At 31.4% G+C, this 25,456-nt stretch overlaps 6 protein-coding genes across 6 annotated transcripts, besides 1 other annotated feature; 3 read left to right on the top strand and 3 right to left on the bottom strand.

Annotated features, from left to right (window-relative positions):
- Positions 1-112: 112 nt before the first annotated feature.
- On the bottom strand, positions 113-4,197 carry TVAGG3_0965370 (platelet formation protein family; the record flags this gene model as incomplete). Its single annotated transcript, XM_051253551.1, has 1 exon — positions 2,579-3,232. The coding sequence occupies one exon, from the start codon at positions 3,230-3,232 to the stop codon at positions 2,579-2,581; it is 654 nt and encodes a 217-aa protein (XP_051079125.1).
- Positions 4,198-7,457: 3,260 nt separating this feature from the next.
- TVAGG3_0965360 (platelet formation protein family) lies at positions 7,458-10,654 on the bottom strand (the record flags this gene model as incomplete). Its single annotated transcript, XM_001300663.2, has 1 exon — positions 7,689-10,576. A coding segment is annotated over one exon (2,888 nt), but the record flags the coding sequence as incomplete, so codon positions are not given.
- Positions 10,655-13,121: 2,467 nt separating this feature from the next.
- On the top strand, positions 13,122-14,614 carry TVAGG3_0965350 (antigen BSP-related family; the record flags this gene model as incomplete). The annotated part of the gene is made up of 1 exon (XM_001300662.2): positions 13,349-13,971. A coding segment is annotated over one exon (623 nt), but the record flags the coding sequence as incomplete, so codon positions are not given.
- Positions 14,615-17,447: 2,833 nt separating this feature from the next.
- TVAGG3_0965340 (platelet formation protein family) lies at positions 17,448-20,975 on the bottom strand (the record flags this gene model as incomplete). The annotated part of the gene is made up of 1 exon (XM_001325373.2): positions 17,448-20,975. One exon carries the CDS (start codon positions 20,973-20,975, stop codon positions 17,448-17,450), a length of 3,528 nt encoding a protein of 1,175 aa, XP_001325408.2.
- A 1,590-nt stretch (positions 20,976-22,565) lies between these two features.
- Positions 22,566-25,456: part of a mobile genetic element that runs on past the window's edge.
- On the top strand, positions 23,862-24,540 carry TVAGG3_0965330 (zebrafish ch211-108c17.2-related family; the record flags this gene model as incomplete). The annotated part of the gene is made up of 1 exon (XM_001325374.2): positions 23,862-24,540. A coding segment is annotated over one exon (679 nt), but the record flags the coding sequence as incomplete, so codon positions are not given.
- On the top strand, positions 24,807-25,154 carry TVAGG3_0965320 (uncharacterized protein; the record flags this gene model as incomplete). Its single annotated transcript, XM_051253550.1, has 1 exon — positions 24,807-25,154. The coding sequence occupies one exon, from the start codon at positions 24,807-24,809 to the stop codon at positions 25,152-25,154; it is 348 nt and encodes a 115-aa protein (XP_051079124.1).

Here is a 25,456-nt window from a genome sequence, read left to right as displayed (position 1 = left end):
AAGGTTAACAAACAAATAAAGTTTAATATATAATATATATAACAAACAAACAAAAATAAAAAAATTATAATAAAATATCATAATAAAATGTTATTAATCAAATGAATTAGATTTCGTATTTAGTGCATATTTCATAGTATTGTATATAGTGAATGATAAATCGTTTGAATCATATACATAAATAGCTTGTTTCGAACTGTCCATAACTAAATGAACAATTGGAAAATGTGAGATAGATTTTTCATAAATAACTTCAATTTTGTTAAATTCGGCATTCAAATTGAAGACACAAATTGAACCATCTGAATAACCAACAACAACTGGACGAACTTGGTCGCATCGATCAAAATCTAAAACAAGGAGACTACATGAGCGTTTCGTTAATTCAATTTCGGAAAGAAACAGACAATTAACGGTGTAAACATAAAGTCGTGAAATAGACAAAACATATAATAACCCGTTATATTCATCAAAGCCGCAATCAATCAATTGTTCTTCGAAACTGATTTTATTTTGGATTGTTGATCTCAAAATATCCCATGTCAATATGTGTCTGTCAAACATGGAAGCAGCAACAAAATCATTACCATTAACAGAAGTAGAGATAGGAGGAATGTCGTTTGAGAAACTAGAAATGCATCGGATTTCGGATAATTGACTACCTTTGAAGTACAATCTGAAGCAAATGGAAACTGAAACACTGAGATCAACAACAATGAAGCAGTTGTTTGATGATTTGCTGACTTTCTCTGAAAAAACAATGGATGAATCTTTGAAAAATGTTTTCTTAGAATTGCTCTTGTAAATAATGTTGAGTTGTGATGGATTGATCTCTAAACTATGAATACCATCACTGAGATGAAAATCAACTTTCAATGGATTGTACTTAAAATGTGTTTCTGCAATTTGGATGTTATCAAGATCACTGAAGAGAGTTGTCGTAGTTTGGATGACACAATTATCTCGAGAAGGATGTGGTTTCTTGAACAAAACAATTGGACATTGACCCCAGTTCTGTAATTGAAGTGTAAGTGTATCAAAGTTTTCGTCAGGTGATGGAGCAACTTGGTATGAGATTGGCAAGAAAACATTTTTGCTTTGAATAGCCGATTGACCCATTTGTGATGAACCAAAGATAAGATCAATCCATTTGTTAATGTCATGTGATTGCTCCAAAAAGAATCTATGTGCATGAACAAAATGTGCGGCGGACTTAGCCCAAGCAGGAAGGTCGACTTTGAATTCGTTACCGTTTTCACTGTTGAAATGATTAGGATTCAAAAATGATTCCGGAATGTCGAAAAACTCGGGAATAAGTTCTTTAACATCTGCGTTGTTAGTACGTGAACATGATTGCCATGTACCATTGATGTCTTGGAATGTACGGTGTTCGTGGTCCCATCCACCGTGTAAATCCCATTCACAAAGTGAATATGGTGGAAGACGAGCAAGATAAAAGTGGATAGAAGCAGACATAGAATAATGTTGACCGTAGAAATACTGACCGTTTGAGTCTTTGTAGATACTCTCGAAGTACTGTGCACGATCAAGAGTTTGCATGCCCATAGGTTTAGTTAAATCGCGGAATTCACGTGGTGACTTATCATTCAAACAATCCGAAATAATCCACGGAAAAACTGGATATTGAGCTAAGTCGGAAAATGACCGACCACCATGTGAATTCAAAAATAATAAGTAGTCATGTGATGTAAGGTGACCATTAGACCATAGGTTAGTAGCGTTGTCTAATGTCTGGTTGAAGAATGTCAGTGGTTTGTCTGGCAAGCTCTGTGAGAATGTACTAGATCGTGATTGTAATTCTTTAGTAAAGAATGCTGGAAATGTGTCATCGTCATTAGAAATCAAAATGAATTCTGTGCACTTGAAAATGGTGATAACTAATGCTTTGGGAAGATGGTTCCACATGTGAATGAATGAGCCCATGACGTTCTCAAATTCAATATCAAGAACAAAATGACCGCAGAAAAGAGATGACTTACCGAACATACCGATGTTGATTGGATCACTAATAGTTCTAAACAAGATTGGACTTTGGATATCATTGATTAATTCAAGTTGGTTGTTATTAACTTTGGAGTTAATGATGACAAAGAACTTATCTTTAGTGCAGAAAACTGAACATGGAAGGATTTGGTTGAATCGCATGAAACGACTACAAAAAACACAAACAAATTCGTCACGTTCACCAAAAACAGTTTCAAAGGTGTCAAAAAGAGAATGACCTGATGTAGAAATAACTTCGGAGAATGATGTAGGTGTGATGATATCTTTGATGCTGCAATCGAAGTTAATTTTGTTAAAAGGAATCAAATATGTGTATTTCAAACTATCGAAGTGAAAACAAAATGTAGGATTTCGAATTTCGAAGTCAAAGTCTTTTTCGGTGATAGGAACGCCGAATTTAACATCTGGAAGTGTACATGGACATGGTGTAATGACACGAGGTGTGGACATAGGCCATGTGAGACTAGAAATAATAAATGATTTGTGCGTATGATAAAATGGTGAAGAAAGACAGCCAACTTGGAAATTGAGCCATGATGAATAGAAATCACGCTCAAGAAATCGCATGTTGTTTTGGATAGGTGTGTTCGATAAATGTTGATAAGTAATAAAAAGTGGAGGAAAATGTGATTCGGATTTCTGAAAGTTTTTCGGTCAAAATATTTGTAAAATTGGAAATGTTTGAGTATGATTTATCAAGTGGAATGAAATCAATATCTGAGTATGGAATAGATAAGTATTCGTTGCATGCTTCAACCATGATTTTCTTAGAGTTATTAAATACTTCGCTGTTATCAACACACCAACGGTTGAATGAACCTGTGCCGCCTGTCGTTAAAAGTTTGATACCGACCATGAACTTCTGGATGGTCAATGCATCGATCAAATTACTGCTGTTTTGGTTGTTGGACATGGATTGAGGAATTGCAATGATTTTGAAGAAATCAGTAATGAATTTGTCAGAATCACAACTCTTGTCCTGTAAGGCAGAGATGAATTTAAGTGTTGTGAAAAGAACTAAGTTAAGATCTGATAAAAATGGTTCGACCTTGGAAAAGAAGTTTGGAATCTGATTGATTTCTTTAGATAGTTCGGAAAGTTCTGATGAAGTAATGAAGTTCAAAATAATAGCAAAACAAAATCGAATATCGGAATAAATTCGTGGATCACTGATTGTGAGGCCTGAAATGTTATAAATAAGATGCATGAATCCGATATAAAGTGGAAAGCGAGAGAAGTTGTATAAAACTTTTGAAATAATTGATAAATTGAAAAGAACTAAATAACGAAGCGTAGACATATTGATGTCATATTTATGGATATGAGTCATAATATATGAAACAATGTCAATAGTGAGCGAATACATTTTATACTCCGAATCAACAATAAGACAATCAATGATTTCCTTGAATTTATCTGGTTGATTTTGGAATATTAGGATGTAACTACCAATAAATTCGGAGATATTAATATAATTAGTGTTAAAACGGTAACTTGGTAAGAAACCTTTGTTGTCATATGAAAAATTTTCAAATAAAATGCTCCCAACATTAGCATACATAGACATGAGTGGAGCAACACTAGATTGGTAGAATGTGTTCTCGTTGAAAACAATGAGTGAGTCCATATAATTTCTGAGATATCCCAGATGCGTGATAATGTCTTGTAATACTTATTTTGGAATAATGGTAATGATTCAATCTCATAAGGTTCTGCCATTGAAAAGAAATTTGCAATTTCTGGGGAAAAACAATTTTATAATCAAAAATAAAAGGTCATTGTACGCATTATATGTGTTTAACAGATAATATGTGCCTAAAAATGATGATATAGAGATCTGTTCGAAGTAAGTTGTGTTTGAAAACAAAGAACTACGATTTTAGGAGACATTTTATCAGTAAAAATATATATTATAGCATAAGATTACTATAAATATTAATGCGTCTATGGGGTAGAGACAGTACTGATTGATAGAACTCTTGAGAGAAAAAAAAGTAAAATCAATTTCTGGATGTTTAATATGGAAATAAAGATGGATTCGTAGAAAAATCATCAATATTCTTTAGTCACTAAATATATCATTGTTTCAGACTAATAACATGGAAAAATTCTGTTTCGATGATAAGATAAAACAGAAACAATATACTAAGCTGCCACTTTTTAGGTATAAAAATGAGTTCCATCTTTGATGGAAATATGCTTACGATATAAACGGTCATACAGGGTGTTGAATAGAATCTTTGTTGCACAAAATTATTTGAGAAGCAAACATTAAGTACTCTAATCGAATGGTATTTCTGATTTAATTTCTTTTTTTATTTTCCCCTAAAAATCGTTAGTTTGTTCTCTAAGTGAATTTAACCATTTCGATATTATTTAAATTGAGAAACTATGATAAAGCTCAAACCTCTATATATTCATTTTGTTAAATTGAAAGAATTCAATTTTCAGATATAAGTTATCGAACATGAAATTAATTATGTATTTATCTAATCAATTTTGCTATTTTGATAAATATTTATATTTCAAATCACTTTAAAAATTGTGAGCAAAACTTCTTTTCATTAATCGATTATAGTTCATTATTAATAATTATTACAAATAGGACATATATTTCGATTTTTAAATTTAAATCAATTTAATTTTGCAAATTACCTCAGACTTTTCAGAGGATTGAGTGGCAACTCAATCCTCTGAAATAGTCTGTGGTAATTTTTTAGTCTCTACACTATTTCAATATAAGCTCCATTTTTAAACAGCAGTTTTTAAAAATCGAGCATTGAAGAGTGTGATGAGACTTAAAAATCATAGCAATTTGAACGAAGATTGCATAAAGCCAAATTTAAGAGATTTTCCTTGATCGTTTGCACGTTAAATTTTCTGAAAATTCGAATGTTTTGAAATTTTTTTGAAGTTTATTAAGAATGGTTGTTGAATAAGACATATTTTATGCAGATATATTCATAGCTAATTTACATACTCCCATTGAACGAATCACACTCTATCCACCATCATCCCATCTGACTTAAAACATACATTCCTTTTAATCGTCACTTCTCAGCTCCTATACACACCATCGAATAAATTTAAATGACAAAATCACTCATTTGACTTAGTTAAATCTTCTTCATCATTCCTTCTTGTTTCACTTTTTGCGTATTCCAATTTCCAACTTCAAAAAATAACATCTTTACAAATTAAGATTTTCGTTTTCCATTTCTTTTTAATTTTTATAAGACAATTCTCCATTATGAATAATCTACCTCTGAAAAATTTTCACTTTGAAAATTAAAATCAAGTATTTAAATTGATATTTTTGAATTATATATAAATAATACATAAATAATATATTTTATATTGTTTTGTTTTCTACTTTCAGAAAGTTCTAGTTCTCAAAATTTTTATTATCGAGACGATAAAGAGGAAGTTCTTATTGCATGTGAATAGATCAAGTGTGATATTGTAATCCCTAAGACTGTCAAAGAAATATCTGATGAAGAAATACCACTTCCATTCGCTAATTTAAAATGACATCACAAATTACCATCGACTTTAACATAATTAGTTTCAAGAAAGAGAGATGAACTTATCAGTAATATGTATAACAGCTTTTATCAAACAGCTATTAAATTTGCAAATCTCAGTCATTGTAATAAACTTCAATTTCTCAATGGAATCAATATTTGAACAATGTCGTAACTTGGAAACAGTTTTTCTTCCTCAAAATATATTAAGTATCGGAATTAATTGCTTTTATGTTACGGCTCTCCAATCAATCAATTTCCCAGAAAAATTAACATATATCGAAGACTATTGCATTTAGTAGTTGTAAGATAAAAAACATCAATTTTCCCAGAAAAATTAACATACATTTGGAGATGGTGCTTTTTCTAATAGTGGACTTACAAATATTATCATTCCAAAAAATGTAACATACTTAGAAATTATTCATTTGTAGGATATCCAATAACAAATTTCCAAATCTTAAGTAACATTACATATATTGGAGATGGTATGTTTTCTGGTGGTTTCATTCATAAACTTCACAATCCAGATAAAATCACATATATTGGCAAATAGCATTTGCCACGGTGTAGATCATTAAACAACTTCATATTTCCAGATAAAATCACATATAATCAGAAAATAATACATTTGAACAATGCACATCATAATAAACACATCATATATTCTCGGTAAATCTGTTTCAATCGGATATCGAGCATTTTATTCATGCAGACAAGTTTAACAAATTTTACCACCTTAGGAAGCAATACATATTCTTGGGAGAGAATCATTTTCATTTTGTGGACTCACAAATTTCACAATATTAGTGAATGCATTAATTATAGAAATGGATGCATTTTCGGATTTGCCAAACTTAACAAGTATTACATTTATAGGGAGCATAAATTCTATTAATAATTATGCATTTCATCATTGTACATCACTAACAAATGTTACAATCATAGGAAGTGTTACTTCTATTGGAAAAGAAGCATTTTCTTGGTTTACATCTTTAACAAATATTGCAATCACAGGAAATGTAAATTCTATTGGAGATCGTGCATTTTATAATTCTACAGAACTAACAAATGTTACAATCACAGGAAGTATAACATCTATTGGAAAAGAAGCATTTAGCCTATGCATTTCATTAAAAGAAATCGCAATCAAAGGTAATTCACTAACTATCGGCGATAATGGGTTTTTTTATGCATTAACTTAACAAGTATCACATTTTCTGGTAGTTTAAGATATATTGGATGGAATGAATTTGGTGATTGTCCATTTTTAACAAATATTACATTTCCAAGCAGCACCAATTCATTTTCATATGGTTATGAATTATTTATAAAAGATGCTACTCTGGATGAATATCCAATAAGTTTTTTTTTACCTGGATCCAATATTTAACATTTTCATTCCAGGAAAATTTTTTGTTGACACAGATCATGAATTTGAGGTTACTCGCACAAGTCATTTGTATGTTACTCGTAGAACAGTTTTATCAAATTCAACTAAAATATTTTTTGGACCGAAAAGAGTTTATGTTCACTATGATAATAAAACAGGAATTTATGATCAAACAACGATTGATGTTCTTCAATACATCTCTATTGAAAACATCAATATTCCTCTGTTGATGCCAGAAACAGCAAATTTCTATCTCTTTTATAAATTTAAATACATCCAACTCTCATTTGTTACTATTTGTCTTAACACACGTCCAGTTTCTTGAATAAAATTTTAATTTCTATTTCTATACAATAATAAGATATGAATATTTTCAAACAATAACAGTAAAAAAGGTTAACAAACAAATAAAGTTTAATATATAATATATATAACAAACAAACAAAAAAAAAAATTATAATAAAATATCATAATAAAATATCATAATAAAATGTTATTAATCAAATGAATTAGATTTCGTATTTAGTGCATATTTCATAGTATTGTATATAGTGAATGATAAATCGTTTGAATCATATACATAAATAGCTTGTTTCGAACTGTCCATAACTAAATGAACAATTGGAAAATGTGAGATAGATTTTTCATAAATAACTTCAATTTTGTTAAATTCGGCATTCAAATTGAAGACACAAATTGAACCATCTGAATAACCAACAACAACTGGACGAACTTGGTCGCATCGATCAAAATCTAAAACAAGGAGACTACATGAGCGTTTCGTTAATTCAATTTCGGAAAGAAACAGACAATTAACGGTGTAAACATAAAGTCGTGAAATAGACAAAACATATAATAACCCGTTATATTCATCAAAGCCGCAATCAATCAATTGTTCTTCGAAACTGATTTTATTTTGGATTGTTGATCTCAAAATATCCCATGTCAATATGTGTCTGTCAAACATGGAAGCAGCAACAAAATCATTACCATTAACAGAAGTAGAGATAGGAGGAATGTCGTTTGAGAAACTAGAAATGCATCGGATTTCGGATAATTGACTACCTTTGAAGTACAATCTGAAGCAAATGGAAACTGAAACACTGAGATCAACAACAATGAAGCAGTTGTTTGATGATTTGCTGACTTTCTCTGAAAAAACAATGGATGAATCTTTGAAAAATGTTTTCTTAGAATTGCTCTTGTAAATAATGTTGAGTTGTGATGGATTGATCTCTAAACTATGAATACCATCACTGAGATGAAAATCAACTTTCAATGGATTGTACTTAAAATGTGTTTCTGCAATTTGGATGTTATCAAGATCACTGAAGAGAGTTGTCGTAGTTTGGATGACACAATTATCTCGAGAAGGATGTGGTTTCTTGAACAAAACAATTGGACATTGACCCCAGTTCTGTAATTGAAGTGTAAGTGTATCAAAGTTTTCGTCAGGTGATGGAGCAACTTGGTATGAGATTGGCAAGAAAACATTTTTGCTTTGAATAGCCGATTGACCCATTTGTGATGAACCAAAGATAAGATCAATCCATTTGTTAATGTCATGTGATTGCTCCAAAAAGAATCTATGTGCATGAACAAAATGTGCGGCGGACTTAGCCCAAGCAGGAAGGTCGACTTTGAATTCGTTACCGTTTTCACTGTTGAAATGATTAGGATTCAAAAATGATTCCGGAATGTCGAAAAACTCGGGAATAAGTTCTTTAACATCTGCGTTGTTAGTACGTGAACATGATTGCCATGTACCATTGATGTCTTGGAATGTACGGTGTTCGTGGTCCCATCCACCGTGTAAATCCCATTCACAAAGTGAATATGGTGGAAGACGAGCAAGATAAAAGTGGATAGAAGCAGACATAGAATAATGTTGACCGTAGAAATACTGACCGTTTGAGTCTTTGTAGATACTCTCGAAGTACTGTGCACGATCAAGAGTTTGCATGCCCATAGGTTTAGTTAAATCGCGGAATTCACGTGGTGACTTATCATTCAAACAATCCGAAATAATCCACGGAAAAACTGGATATTGAGCTAAGTCGGAAAATGACCGACCACCATGTGAATTCAAAAATAATAAGTAGTCATGTGATGTAAGGTGACCATTAGACCATAGGTTAGTAGCGTTGTCTAATGTCTGGTTGAAGAATGTCAGTGGTTTGTCTGGCAAGCTCTGTGAGAATGTACTAGATCGTGATTGTAATTCTTTAGTAAAGAATGCTGGAAATGTGTCATCGTCATTAGAAATCAAAATGAATTCTGTGCACTTGAAAATGGTGATAACTAATGCTTTGGGAAGATGGTTCCACATGTGAATGAATGAGCCCATGACGTTCTCAAATTCAATATCAAGAACAAAATGACCGCAGAAAAGAGATGACTTACCGAACATACCGATGTTGATTGGATCACTAATAGTTCTAAACAAGATTGGACTTTGGATATCATTGATTAATTCAAGTTGGTTGTTATTAACTTTGGAGTTAATGATGACAAAGAACTTATCTTTAGTGCAGAAAACTGAACATGGAAGGATTTGGTTGAATCGCATGAAACGACTACAAAAAACACAAACAAATTCGTCACGTTCACCAAAAACAGTTTCAAAGGTGTCAAAAAGAGAATGACCTGATGTAGAAATAACTTCGGAGAATGATGTAGGTGTGATGATATCTTTGATGCTGCAATCGAAGTTAATTTTGTTAAAAGGAATCAAATATGTGTATTTCAAACTATCGAAGTGAAAACAAAATGTAGGATTTCGAATTTCGAAGTCAAAGTCTTTTTCGGTGATAGGAACGCCGAATTTAACATCTGGAAGTGTACATGGACATGGTGTAATGACACGAGGTGTGGACATAGGCCATGTGAGACTAGAAATAATAAATGATTTGTGCGTATGATAAAATGGTGAAGAAAGACAGCCAACTTGGAAATTGAGCCATGATGAATAGAAATCACGCTCAAGAAATCGCATGTTGTTTTGGATAGTGTGTTCGATAAATGTTGATAAGTAATAAAAAGTGGAGGAAAATGTGATTCGGATTTCTGAAAGTTTTTCGGTCAAAATATTTGTAAAATTGGAAATGTTTGAGTATGATTTATCAAGTGGAATGAAATCAATATCTGAGTATGGAATAGATAAGTATTCGTTGCATGCTTCAACCATGATTTTCTTAGAGTTATTAAATACTTCGCTGTTATCAACACACCAACGGTTGAATGAACCTGTGCCGCCTGTCGTTAAAAGTTTGATACCGACCATGAACTTCTGGATGGTCAATGCATCGATCAAATTACTGCTGTTTTGGTTGTTGGACATGGATTGAGGAATTGCAATGATTTTGAAGAAATCAGTAATGAATTTGTCAGAATCACAACTCTTGTCCTGTAAGGCAGAGATGAATTTAAGTGTTGTGAAAAGAACTAAGTTAAGATCTGATAAAAATGGTTCGACCTTGGAAAAGAAGTTTGGAATCTGATTGATTTCTTTAGATAGTTCGGAAAGTTCTGATGAAGTAATGAAGTTCAAAATAATAGCAAAACAAAATCGAATATCGGAATAAATTCGTGGATCACTGATTGTGAGGCCTGAAATGTTATAAATAAGATGCATGAATCCGATATAAAGTGGAAAGCGAGAGAAGTTGTATAAAACTTTTGAAATAATTGATAAATTGAAAAGAACTAAATACGAAGGTAGACTATTGATGTCATATTTATGGATATGAGTCATAATATATGAAACAATGTCAATAGTGAGCGAATACATTTTATACTCCGAATCAACATAAGACAATCAATGATTTCCTTGAATTTATCTGGTTGATTTTGGAATATTAGGATGTAACTATAAATTCGGAGATATTAATATAATTAGTGTTAAAATGGTAACTTGGTAAGAAATTTGTTGTCATATGAAAAATTTTCAAATAAAATGCTCCAACATTAGCATACATAGACATGAGTGGAGCAACACCTAGATTGGTAGAATGTGTTCTCGTTTGAAACAATGAGTGAGTCCATATAATGTTCTGAGATATCCAGATGCGTGATAATGTCTTGTAATACTTATTTTGGAATAATGGTAATGATTCAATCTCATAAGGTTCTGCCATTGAAAAGAAATTTGCAATTTCTGGGGAAAAACAATTTTATAATCAAAAATAAAAGGTCATTGTACGCATTATATGTGTTTAACAGATAATATTGTGCCTAAAAATGATGATATAGAGATCTGTTCGAAGTAAGTTGTGTTTGAAAACAAAGAACTACGATTTTAGGAGACATTTTATCAGTAAAATATATTTATAGCATAAGATTACTATAAATATTAATGCGTCTATGGGGTAGAGACAGTACTGATTGATAGAACTCTTGAGAGAAAAAAAAGTAAAATCAATTTCTGGATGTTTAATATGGAAATAAAGATGGATTTCGTAGAAAATCATCAATATTCTTTAGTCACTAATATATCATTGTTTCAGACTAATAACATGGAAAAATTCTGTTTCGATGATAAGATAAAACAGAAACAATATACTAAGCTGCCACTTTTTAGGTATAAAAATGAGTTCCATCTTTGATGGAAATATGCTTACGATATAAACGGTCATACAGGGTGTTGAATAGAATCTTTGTTGCACAAATTATTTGAGAAGCAAACATTTAAGTAATACTCTACATCGAATGGTATTTCTGATTTAATTCTTTTTTTATTTTCCCCTAAAAATCGTTAGTTTGTTCTCTAAGTGAATTTAACCATTTCGATATTATTTAAATTGAGAAACTATGATAAAGCTCAAACCTCTATATATTCATTTTGTTAAATTGAAAGAATTCAATTTTCAGATATAAGTTATCGAACATGAAATTAATTATGTATTTATCTAATCAATTTTGCTATTTTGATAAATATTTATATTTCAAATCACTTTAAAAATTGTGAGCAAAACTTCTTTTCATTAATCGATTATAGTTCCATTATTAATAATTATTACAAATAGGACATATATTTCGATTTTTAAATTTAAATCAATTTAATTTTGCAAATTACCTCAGACTTTTCAGAGGATTGAGTGGCAACTCAATCCTCTGAAATAGTCTGTGGTAATTTTTAGTCTCTACACTATTTCAATATAAGCTCCATTTTTAAACAGTTTTTAAAAATCGAGCATTGAAGAGTGTGATGAGACTTAAAAATCATAGCAATTTGAACGAAGATTGCATAAAGCCAAATTTAAGAGATTTTCCTTGATCGTTTGCACGTTAAATTTTCTGAAAATTCGAATGTTTGAAATTTTTTTGAAGTTTATTAAGAATGGTTGTTGAATAAGACATATTTTATGCAGATATATTCATAGCTAATTTACATACTCCCATTGAACGAATCACACTCTATCCACCATCATCCCATCTGACTTAAAACATACATTCCTTTTAATCGTCACTTCTCAGCTCCTATACACCATCGAATAAATTTAAATGACAAAATCACTCATTTGACTTAGTTAAATCTTCTTCATCATTCCTTCTTGTTTCACTTTTTGCGTATTCCAATTTCCAACTTCAAAAAATAACATCTTTACAAATTAAGATTTTCGTTTTCCATTTCTTTTTAATTTTTATAAGACAATTCTCCATTATGAATAATCTACCTCTGAAAAATTTTCACTTTGAAAATTAAAATCAAGTATTTAAATTGATATTTTTGAATTATATATAAATAATACATAAATAATATATTTTATATTGTTTTGTTTTCTACTTTCAGAAAGTTCTAGTTCTCAAAATTTTTATTATCGAGACGATAAAGAGGAAGTTCTTATTGCATGTGATTATAGATCAAGTGGTGATATTGTAATCCCTAAGACTGTCAAAGAAATATCTGATGAAGAAATACCACTTCCATTCGCTAATTGTCAAAATGACATCACATCAATTAGTTTCGAAGAAGAGAGTGAACTTATCAGTATATGTAATAACAGCTTTTATCAAACAGCTATTAAATTTGCAAATCTCAGTCATTGTAATAAACTTCAATTTCTCAATGGATCAATATTTGAACAATGTCGTAACTTGGAAACAGTTTTTTTCCTCAAAATATATTAAGTATCGGAATTAATTGCTTTTATGTTACGGCTCTCCAATCAATCAATTTCCAGAAAAATTAACATATATCGAAGACTATGCATTTAGTAGTTGTAAGATAAAAAACATCAATTTCCCAGAAAAATTAACATACATTGGAGATGGTGCTTTTTCTAATAGTGGACTTACAAATATTATCATTCCAAAAAATGTAACATACTTAGGAAATTATTCATTTGTAGGATATCCAATAACAAATTTCCAAATCTTAAGTAACATTACATATATTGGAGATGGTATGTTTTCTGGTGGTTCATTCATAAACTTCACAATTCCAGATAAAATCACATATATTGGCAATAATGCATTTGCACGGTGTAGATCATTAACAAACTTCATATTTCCAGATAAAATCACATATATCAGAAATAATACATTTGAACAATGCACATCATTAACAAACATCATTATTCTCGGTAAATCTGTTTCAATCGGATATCGAGCATTTTATTCATGCACAAGTTTAACAAATTTTACCACCTTAGGAAGCATATCATATCTTGGGAGAGAATCATTTTCATTTTGTGGACTCACAAATTTCACAATATTAGTGAATGCATTAATTATAGAAATGGATGCATTTTCGGATTTGCCAAACTTAACAAGTATTACATTTATAGGGAGCATAAATTCTATTAATAATTATGCATTTCATCATTGTACATCACTAACAAATGTTACAATCATAGGAAGTGTTACTTCTATTGGAAAAGAAGCATTTTCTTGGTTTACATCTTTAACAAATATTGCAATCACAGGAAATGTAAATTCTATTGGAGATCGTGCATTTTATAATTCTACAGAACTAACAAATGTTACAATCACAGGAAGTATAACATCTATTGGAAAAGAAGCATTTAGCCTATGCATTTCATTAAAAGAAATCGCAATCAAAGGTAATTCACTAACTATCGGCGATAATGGGTTTTATTTATGCATTAACTTAACAAGTATCACATTTTCTGGTAGTTTAAGATATATTGGATGGAATGAATTTGGTGATTGTCCATTTTTAACAAATATTACATTTCCAAGCAGCACCAATTCATTTTCATATGGTTATGAATTATTTATAAAAGATGCTACTCTGGATGAATATCCAATAAGTTTTTTTTTACCTGGATCCAATATTTAACATTTTCATTCCAGGAAAATTTTTTGTTGACACAGATCATGAATTTGAGGTTACTCGCACAAGTCATTTGTATGTTACTCGTAGAACAGTTTTATCAAATTCAACTAAAATATTTTTTTGGACCGAAAAGAGTTTATGTTCACTATGATAATAAAACAGGAATTTATGATCAAACAACGATTGATGTTCTTCAATACATCTCTATTGAAAACATCAATATTCCTCTGTTGATGCCAGAAACAGCAAATTTCTATCTCTTTTATAAATTTAAATACATCCAACTCTCATTTGTTACTATTTGTCTTAACACACGTCCAGTTTCTTGAATAAAATTTTAATTTCTATTTCTATACAATAATAAGATATGAATATTTTCAAACAATAACAGTAAAAAAGGTTAACAAACAAATAAAGTTTAATATATAATATATATAACAAACAAACAAAAATAAAAAAATTATAATAAAATATCATAATAAAATATCATAATAAAATGTTATTAATCAAATGAATTAGATTTCGTATTTAGTGCATATTTCATAGTATTGTATATAGTGAATGATGAATCGTTTGAATCATATACATAAATAGCTTGTTTCGAACTGTCCATAACTAAATGAACAATTGGAAAATGTGAGATAGATTTTTCATAAATAACTTCAATTTTGTTAAATTCGGCATTCAAATTGAAGACACAAATTGAACCATCTGAATAACCAACAACAACTGGACGAACTTGGTCGCATCGATCAAAATCTAAAACAAGGAGACTACATGAGCGTTTCGTTAATTCAATTTCGGAAAGAAACAGACAATTAACGGTGTAAACATAAAGTCGTGAAATAGACAAAACATATAATAACCCGTTATATTCATCAAAGCCGCAATCAATCAATTGTTCTTCGAAACTGATTTTATTTTGGATTGTTGATCTCAAAATATCCCATGTCAATATGTGTCTGTCAAACATGGAAGCAGCAACAAAATCATTACCATTAACAGAAGTAGAGATAGGAGGAATGTCGTTTGAGAAACTAGAAATGCATCGGATTTCGGATAATTGACTACCTTTGAAGTACAATCTGAAGCAAATGGAAACTGAAACACTGAGATCAACAACAATGAAGCAGTTGTTTGATGATTTGCTGACTTTCTCTGAAAAAAAATGGATGAATCTTTGAAAAATGTTTTCTTAGAATTGCTCTTGTAAATAATGTTGAGTTGTGATGGATTGATCTCTAAACTATGAATACCATCACTGAGATGAAAATCAACTTTCAATGGATTGTACTTAAAATGTGTTTCTGCAATTTGGATGTTATCAAGATCACTGAAGAGAGTTGTCGTAGTTTGGATGACACAATTATCTCGAGAAGGATGTGGTTTCTTGAACAAAACAATTGGACATTGACCCCAGTTCTGTAATTGAAGTGTAAGTGTATCAAAGTTTTCGTCGGTGATGGAGCAACTTGGTATGAGATTGGCAAGAAAACATTTTTGCTTTGAATAGCCGATTGACCCATTTGTGATGAACCAAAGATAAGATCAATCCATTTGTTAATGTCATGTGATTGCTCCAAAAAGAATCTATGTGCATGAACAAAATGTGCGGCGGACTTAGCCCAAGCAGGAAGGTCGACTTTGAATTCGTTACCGTTTTCACTGTTGAAATGATTAGGATTCAAAAATGATTCCGGAATGTCGAAAAACTCGGGAATAAGTTCTTTAACATCTGCGTTGTTAGTACGTGAACATGATTGCCATGTACCATTGATGTCTTGGAATGTACGGTGTTCGTGGTCCCATCCACCGTGTAAATCCCATTCACAAAGTGAATATGGTGGAAGACGAGCAAGATAAAAGTGGATAGAAGCAGACATAGAATAATGTTGACCGTAGAAATACTGACCGTTTGAGTCTTTGTAGATACTCTCGAAGTACTGTGCACGATCAAGAGTTTGCATGCCCATAGGTTTAGTTAAATCGCGGAATTCACGTGGTGACTTATCATTCAAACAATCCGAAATATCCACGGAAAAACTGGATATTGAGCTAAGTCGGAAAATGACCGACCACCATGTGAATTCAAAAATAATAAGTAGTCATGTGATGTAAGGTGACCATTAGACCATAGGTTAGTAGCGTTGTCTAATGTCTGGTTGAAGAATGTCAGTGGTTTGTCTGGCAAGCTCTGTGAGAATGTACTAGATCGTGATTGTAATTCTTTAGTAAAGAATGCTGGAAATGTGTCATCGTCATTAGAAATCAAAATGAATTCTGTGCACTTGAAAATGGTGATAACTAATGCTTTGGGAAGATGGTTCCACATGTGAATGAATGAGCCCATGACGTTCTCAAATTCAATATCAAGAACAAAATGACCGCAGAAAAGAGATGACTTACCGAACATACCGATGTTGATTGGATCACTAATAGTTCTAAACAAGATTGGACTTTGGATATCATTGATTAATTCAAGTTGGTTGTTATTAACTTTGGAGTTAATGATGACAAAGAACTTATCTTTAGTGCAGAAAACTGAACATGGAAGGATTTGGTTGAATCGCATGAAACGACTACAAAAAACACAAACAAATTCGTCACGTTCACCAAAAACAGTTTCAAAGGTGTCAAAAGAGAATGACCTGATGTAGAAATAACTTCGGAGAATGATGTAGGTGTGATGATATCTTTGATGCTGCAATCGAAGTTAATTTTGTTAAAAGGAATCAAATATGTGTATTTCAAACTATCGAAGTGAAAACAAAATGTAGGATTTCGAATTTCGAAGTCAAAGTCTTTTTCGGTGATAGGAACGCCGAATTTAACATCTGGAAGTGTACATGGACATGGTGTAATGACACGAGGTGTGGACATAGGCCATGTGAGACTAGAAATAATAAATGATTTGTGCGTATGATAAAATGGTGAAGAAAGACAGCCAACTTGGAAATTGAGCCATGCTGAATAGAAATCACGCTCAAGAAATCGCATGTTGTTTTGGATAGTGTGTTCGATAAATGTTGATAAGTAATAAAAAGTGGAGGAAAATGTGATTCGGATTTCTGAAAGTTTTTCGGTCAAAATATTTGTAAAATTGGAAATGTTTGAGTATGATTTATCAAGTGGAATGAAATCAATATCTGAGTATGGAATAGATAAGTATTTCGTTCATGCTTCAACCATGATTTTCTTAGAGTTATTAAAATACTTCGCTGTTATCAACACACCAACGGTTGAATGAACCTGTGCCGCCTGTCGTTAAAAGTTTGATACCGACCATGAACTTCTGGATGGTCAATGCATCGATCAAATTACTGCTGTTTTGGTTGTTGGACATGGATTGAGGAATTGCAATGATTTTGAAGAAATCAGTAATGAATTTGTCAGAATCACAACTCTTGTCCTGTAAGGCAGAGATGAATTTAAGTGTTGTGAAAAGAACTAAGTTAAGATCTGATAAAAATGGTTCGACCTTGGAAAAGAAGTTTGGAATTTGATTGATTTCTTTAGATAGTTCGGAAAGTTCTGATGAAGTAATGAAGTTCAAAATAATAGCAAAACAAAATCGAATATCGGAATAAATTCGTGGATCACTGATTGTGAGGCCTGAAATGTTATAAATAAGATGCATGAATCCGATATAAAGTGGAAAGCGAGAGAAGTTGTATAAAACTTTTGAAATAATTGATAAATTGAAAAGAACTAAATAACGGAGCGTAGACATATTGATGTCATATTTATGGATATGAGTCATAATATATGAAACAATGTCAATAGTGAGCGAATACATTTTATACTCCGAATCAACAATAAGACAATCAATGATTTCCTTGAATTTATCTGGTTGGTTTTGGAATATTAGGATGTAACTACCAATAAATTCGGAGATATTAATATAATTAGTGTTAAAATGGTAACTTGGTAAGAAACCTTTGTTGTCATATGAAAAATTTTCAAATAAAATGCTCCCAACATTAGCATACATAGACATGAGTGGAGCAACACTAGATTGGTAGAATGTGTTCTCGTTTGAAACAATGAGTGAGTCCATATAATGTTCTGAGATATCCCAGATGCGTGATAATGTCTTGTAATGCTTATTTTGGAATAATGGTAATGATTCAATCTCATAAGGTTCTGCCATTGAAAAGAAATTTGCAATTTCTGGGGAAAATAATGTAGGAATAAAGAACAAAAGAGTCTGGTATAAATCATCTGTCTTAAATAAATCAGGCTGTCTCTCCAAAAGCTTTATCAGGAACTTTTCGACTTCTGTCGTGATTTCATTCAGAGATTTAAACTCCGGTTTGATGGATTCCGGTGGGAAACATGGAGATAATTGATGGAAGAATATGGACATCAATGTTAAGGAAACAATTAACTTAATTGCTTCTGGATATTTCACATTTTTGGAGGTAAAGTTCGAAACGGTCAAATTCTCTTGGTATTTCTCTCCATATATTAAGCACAATGCTGTTATCCATGTAAACCTCTGACTTGACAAAGATAAAATATAATATAAAAATACATCATTGTTTTGGTAATAATTTGGACTTGAGGATGCCAGATATGTCATTATCTCCATTATTTCGATTTGCATCGATGAATCTAGCACTGCCAACAAAGATGAGCAAGAATCGAAATTAAATACCTCTGAAACTAAATCGCAGTTGATTTTCTTCATCATATTCTTGAAGTGAGAGATAATTGAGATGACAAGAGGATTACTGTTATAAGAAACGATCAAATAATATAAATGATTAAATAAATCAAGGGAAGGTTCGAGTTCTAACCTTGCAAAGAAGATATCTAAGTAATGCTCTTGCTTCTCTTCATTTTTCTCAAGAGAAAAAAGGGAAATTATCGTTTTGACAAAATTTGACTGGAAAATTTTTGACGAAACATTGCTTTTGTTCATTTTCTGCATTATCTGGTTGTAGAGTTCGTCGTGGTATAATGTCCACATGTTGATATCATAGATAAGAGGCTGAACATTGGATTCTATCATTCCTTGAGTTGCATATTGGATAAATATGGAAATTGTTGAAGAAATATTCTCAATAGAAATGAATTCATGCCTTTCTTTGATGACTCTGACAATGTGGATCCAAAAATCCATTACTTTTCCTTGGAATATTTCGAAACAATTTAATAATGTTTCGTAAATATCGTTAATACGATCTTTGTCTTTTGATACCAATATTTCTGCAATCATCTCTATGAAATGGCGTTTCCTCTTGATGAAAGAAGGAAAACCATTGTAAGGGACGAGAACTGCGCCTTTTCCAATCTGTTTGATCTTGGAAAACGGCGTGATTACTAATGACTCTGATGGTATTTTAGAGATTCTCATTAGACTTGGCCCGTTATGCTTCAATGAAAGAATTGAAGGGTGAAATGCAGAGAAAAGTCTAATGGAAGAGCCCAAATACCATATTGTTGATAAGCTCTGTTTTGATCCCATAACGATTTCGGATATTTGATCGATATTTTGGGAGTATTTGATATCATAAGTTTTAGAACCACATGTAAGATACATGACCTTCCTATTATTAACGACCGTAATTGCTATAACAATAAAAGTCCACTCGTTCTCGCTAAAAGGCACTGAATAGTCCTGACCAAGAAAATTAAATGTCGCCTCATTGGAATTAACGGAAAGAGATAGAGCAGAACATGACATGATCTTTATGCTCTTTTCATTTATGTGCTCCGTTTTTATCCAGAAGCTTATCGCTTTGCAATTTTCTGGAATGACAAAATAAGGATCAGCAGTATTCTTGTTTAACTGGAACATGCTGAAGTGGTCGTAGGATTTATCGGCGAATTCAACAAGTTTCTTTGAGTTTTTCAGAAGAAAACAGAATTGATAAGGAATAATGTAACGATTGGCTAAATCTTTGATGATGTGGTTACCATCTATAGGACTCTTATGGCGGATGAACTCCGAAAACCCGTATTTCGAGGATATATACTGAGAATACGGATTTAATTCCAAATTGTTAACATTTAATAAAGGAAGGAGGCTTGGAATCTGTATATATAATTGGTAGATAACATTTGGACCATAAACCAAGTGAAAAACCATCTCTTCCGAGAGAGAAAATATCATACTGTCCAAAGGTTGAGAATTTATCCATAAACTTATCTCAGGAACGAATGACATGTGTAACATTGATGATATAAAGATAGTAAGTGATGAAGGATTGAAGAATTTCTTCTCCATTAGCTGAGATATCCATTCCATGCCATTTTCTTTGACAAAAATAGAAACAGAGTCCTCATTTTGCATGAATGATGACATTAATATGGAAATAAGAGCATCAGAAGGGTTCTGTCCGATGTATTTCAACAAAGGATTCATTAAAACTTTTACGTCTTCGCCTTGGAACAGTTTCAAGCAGATATCTGTGAAATCGTACTGAGGAAAGTCATGTTCCTTCGATAAAACGATTTTGAAGATCTTCCAATGTATTCCAAAATCGTATAATCGAATTATTGAACTCAAAATTGAGAGAAAAGTAGGTTTCATGAGGAGCTCCGTGAACTGCTTAGTGTTACTAATGAAGAAACAATAGTCTATGAAGCCTGTGTTGCCTACATCTTCTAATCTGAGTAATTTATTTTCAATTAAGTGCTGAACGTGTTTGAAAAAGTCCGTCAGAGTACCCATATCGATTGTATAGGCTGTGATACCTGAGAATATGAAGGTAATGGCTCGTCCCATGCCTGGATAATTTCGAGATGCTAATGCATTGAAATAATTGATTCCAATCAGGATCCCACTGATATTATTAGTCAGATATGGTTGGAATAACTCTAAAAATGTGAAATTTTTCTCAAGATCTTTTGGAGATCCTTGATAACTTTCCAAAAGGTTTGAAAAGACGCCAAGAAGCATCGTTCCTGCTAAAAAGTTGTCTGGCTTGTTTTTAATCTCGTTTAACATGAAATCGTATACATTCTGATTAAATTGTGGAAAATTAGTTGTAGAAAGTTTAGTAAAGCACCAAGTAATTGCCACAGGTCTTCTTTTAAGTAAGTAATTTATGATTTTTGATAATCCATCTAGTTCCAAAAACAAATTTAACGTAGAAGGATCGAAATTAGAGCCCAAACGCAATAAAAAGCAAAAATATGATGTAAATGAACTTATTTGAGCCTCAGTAATCTTGTCATCTGACATTGCTGCAAAAAATTCTAGTAAAAATGATTGTTTATCGAAATAAATTAATTTGAGATTGTTTGAGTACTTATGTAAGCATTTTGTGAACCATAGTGTATTGTATGTGGTCTCATCGGATGTCAGTAGTTCATCGATAAAGAATTTCGCAAATGATGTTGAGCAAAATTGTTGAATAATTGATTGATTTGTTAGGAAAAGGCGTATGGTATGCTCGAAATTTAAAGATTCTTGTACAAAAATTGGATATAATTTGCATAATTTCGTTATATATTTTGGAATTAAATTTTCTGAAGGGAATGTATCAGATATAATATAAAGTATTATTAAGCATTTCATGATTATTATCTGAGTTTCTGGTATTTCTTGATCAATAAGAAAATAAGCAGTCAATTTCGGAACAACATCAATAAAAGGTTGAATTTGCCTAGTATCATCAATTTTATTATGAATTTTGATGTTTTTGAGAATGCCTGTGATTTCCTGGCATATTGAGAGTGCGATGAATTGGAGTTCTTTATTATCTTCGAAATTTTCAGTTGATTTGTTAAGAATTTCAACTTTATCTAATAGCTCTTGATCTTTAGTAAGTGCTTGAACAATAGGATCAACTTTGTCGCCAAAAACTTTCGAAATCCAATTAAACATCAATAAAAAATTTAAAGGAGGCTTCCGACCAGAAAGCCTTCTCAATTTTTTGTGATGTTTACACCAAAAATGAGATTCGTTAAGCGTTTTTCTCGTTGAATATTGAGTTTCCCGGATTTTAAGTTATTCATAAAGCTTCTCTATATTATACTCTATCTACTGATATGATTATTTTTGAAAAATCTCTTAAATCGACCTGCACTGAATTTTTTAGGGAAAATTCGAAATTTTATAAGCGTTTTCTGTAACGTTTTTTTACGGAATAAAATCCGAAAAATAATTTTTTGAAGAATCATTTGGGTAGAATACTTATCGAAAATTATATTTATTATAATTTTGGTCGATAAAAATAAGCGGATTCAAAACTGGCAAAAACCCTTTCGGCAATTTGTGGACGATTCCGAACCCCCTCATTTTTGAAATTTAATAAGAAAAAATAGAATCTTTATTAAATATAGATTTTAAAAAACTTGGTTATAAATTACGAAATTTTTAAGTTTTGACAATGAAAATAAGCTCTGTGACCATGTAAATATATCTATGCAAAACGAGAGGTTATGCCATAATTTTTTTTAGTTATCAAATTTTCCTTTTTTTGAGAGAAGTCTCTCAATAATTTGAGAAGAATCTTTGATATAAAGAGATACACATTTGTAGAACGAAGTAAGTGTTTTCCAAACATTTTATATGTTCATCCTGTATAACAATATAAAGCTGCATAGTGCCATCTTGTGCGTTTGCTATTTTATGCATTTTTCATTGAGATAATCCCTCTTCTCGGATGATTTTAACAGTCAACTCAATTTTAAAATGAAGATTTCATCAAAATGATTTCGAAATTCGGATATTGATTATATAAATAGCACTGTTAACATATTTTGGATGAGTAAAAAATACCTTGTTTTGTATGCATTTAGTACACCTTTATTTTTGATTAAAACTATAAAATTTTTATTCCTTATATAATAAATAGTATATGTTACATAAACATGAAATTCAATAGCATTCAATTTTGGATTTTTTAGATTTGGTAAATTTACCAATCAGCAAACAAAATAAAGAAACTTTTTTTGTATCTTCTATGATTAACTTTTGGTACTAAATTTTGCATTAATAAGTAAATTATCTGTATTATTCTGTGAGCACAAGCCCTCAGTTATGCTGGTAGTGAATGATGAATCGTCATTTTGCGAAGAGAACGCGATTATTAAGGTAATTTTGAGAATTGTCTTGAATTATTTAAAATTAAAGTTAATTGAATAGGTAGGATAACTAGCCTTTGCTAAATTTGTATAATTTGACCTTATTCTAGTTGGATCTGAGAATATTTTGCTGAAATAATAAATTATATCGCCGATTTATGAAAATTTCTCTGATGGGACCGACTCGCTGAAACGTATTAGTGTTAATGGTAACTTGTCTGAAATTTCAAATTTTTTTCGAAATCCAAAAAATCACAAACAAAAGCATCAAAATTAGATTTGCATTTAAGGTTTTCATTTTTTTTTGGAAAATAAAAATATTTTTTTCCCCAATAAAGTTTATTTTTACTTTTGAGAGGAATAGAAACGTTATTTTGGAATTTTGAAACGACAGAAATGTTCCATTTTTAATATAGATTCTAAAATGGGGTCAAATTTTTGATTGAACCGTTATCCATTGAAAAACCTCGATTTTAAAATGTTATTCCAAAATATTCATCTAATGATATAGTATATATTTATTAATTATTACTTTTTATTCAATTTTCACTTTTGGCGGGATTTCATTTTTTTTTGTTGTATGGGCCATATTGTTCACCCAAAACGGAAAACAAAGGCAATGCATAACATTTTACTCCACGAACGTCGTCGACTCTCAGCGCGACAGATGCTTGGTGCTTGCATAATGACCGGAATGCCATATACAAAAGGTGCTCGCTTTCTTTCTCTTTGTGGAACTAAGCCCCCTGTGAAGAGTGGTGTCATGAGACAACAGAGATTTTGTGACGATAAGATTAGAAGACTTAAAAGTATTTCCCTAATGCTGTCGAGAAAGTCCTTCAGTGGTTACTTATCCATTGATGCAAGATGGACGCACAGGCGAAACTCGCCAAGTTGTACAGTAACTGCGCTCGATGCTGTCACAAAAAGAGTTCTTGCATGCGTGAACATCAACCATATTGGTGGAAACAGACAGCATGCTCAGTATTCCGGAGCTTCCAACAATATGGAAAGTGCTGGAACTCGAATCATCTTGAAGCAATTAAAGAAATACAATATCTTGAAAGATGTTAAAGAGATTATTAAAGACCGAGATAACAAAAGTGTCTCTGTCTTTAAAGAATTTGGCGTCTCTCATCTTGAAAGATTCGATCCAGGTCATGTATCAAAAAATATCTCAAAAGATTTTACAAAGTTCTCAGCTTCTCATAAGACAGTTGAAGTTTTCAACGACAAGACTCAGAAGATTGAAAAAATAGAGAGACCTTTCTGGGGTCTGAATGCAAGCCTAAGTATGTGGCTTTGGTCATGTTTTGCCGAAGAAAATATTGACAAACGTACGAAAATGTGGGAGAATTGTGTCTACCATTACGTAGGCAATCATTCTTTTTGCGAACCGCACAATTACAAATGCTTTGAATGGCAAAAAGGTGTCAATTCGATCCAACTTCAATTCATGCTCTATGACTGGGTTCACAAATGGACACCCATAGTTTCCAAAGTTTCTTCCATTGGATCTACCTGCATGAATGAAGCGTTTAACTCCAAAATTGCATGCTATTTGGACAAATCAAGAGCCTGGAAGAACATTAACATTAGAGTTAACGTTGCAATCTTAGAATGGAATGATCCAGAGCATTTTCTCGGAGATATACAAAAAGCATTACATCTTTCCCCACTTCCAGAAGATTGTGTCAAATCATTTGAAGAGAATTGTTACTCCAAAATGATATTGAAACAAAAAACTGTTACAAAAGGTTCTAAAAAACAGAACAAATACAAAAAATTCATTCAGAGTGTACCAGGAGGAGATTATCAAGTTTTCAAGTCCGAATGGGAATCAGAAGACGAAGACATTGATGACTTTGATTAACGAAAATTACATTTTATTTATTGTTTTTGTTTTTAATTAAATTATTATTATGCTCATTTTCTTATTTTGATTTTTTCTCATTATGAAATAAATAATTTATTAATGCATTTATCCAATAATTATGCTATGATATTTTTATGCCTTATTTCATTTCTCTTATATTTGATAATCTGGTAAAATATAGTTCAGACTATAATCATTTTAGATTATTGATATATTTATATAGGTTAGAATAAAATTAGTTTCATTTTCTACTTTTATTTTAAATTAATAATTTATAATATCAAATATTATGGCGTAAC

This window comes from Trichomonas vaginalis, chromosome I, assembly GCF_026262505.1.
Source record: "Trichomonas vaginalis G3 chromosome I, whole genome shotgun sequence".
In the NCBI taxonomy this organism is placed as follows: Eukaryota; Parabasalia; order Trichomonadida; family Trichomonadidae; genus Trichomonas; species Trichomonas vaginalis.
Note: the sequence above shows the minus strand (reverse complement) of the source record. Positions and strands in the feature narration are given on the sequence as shown.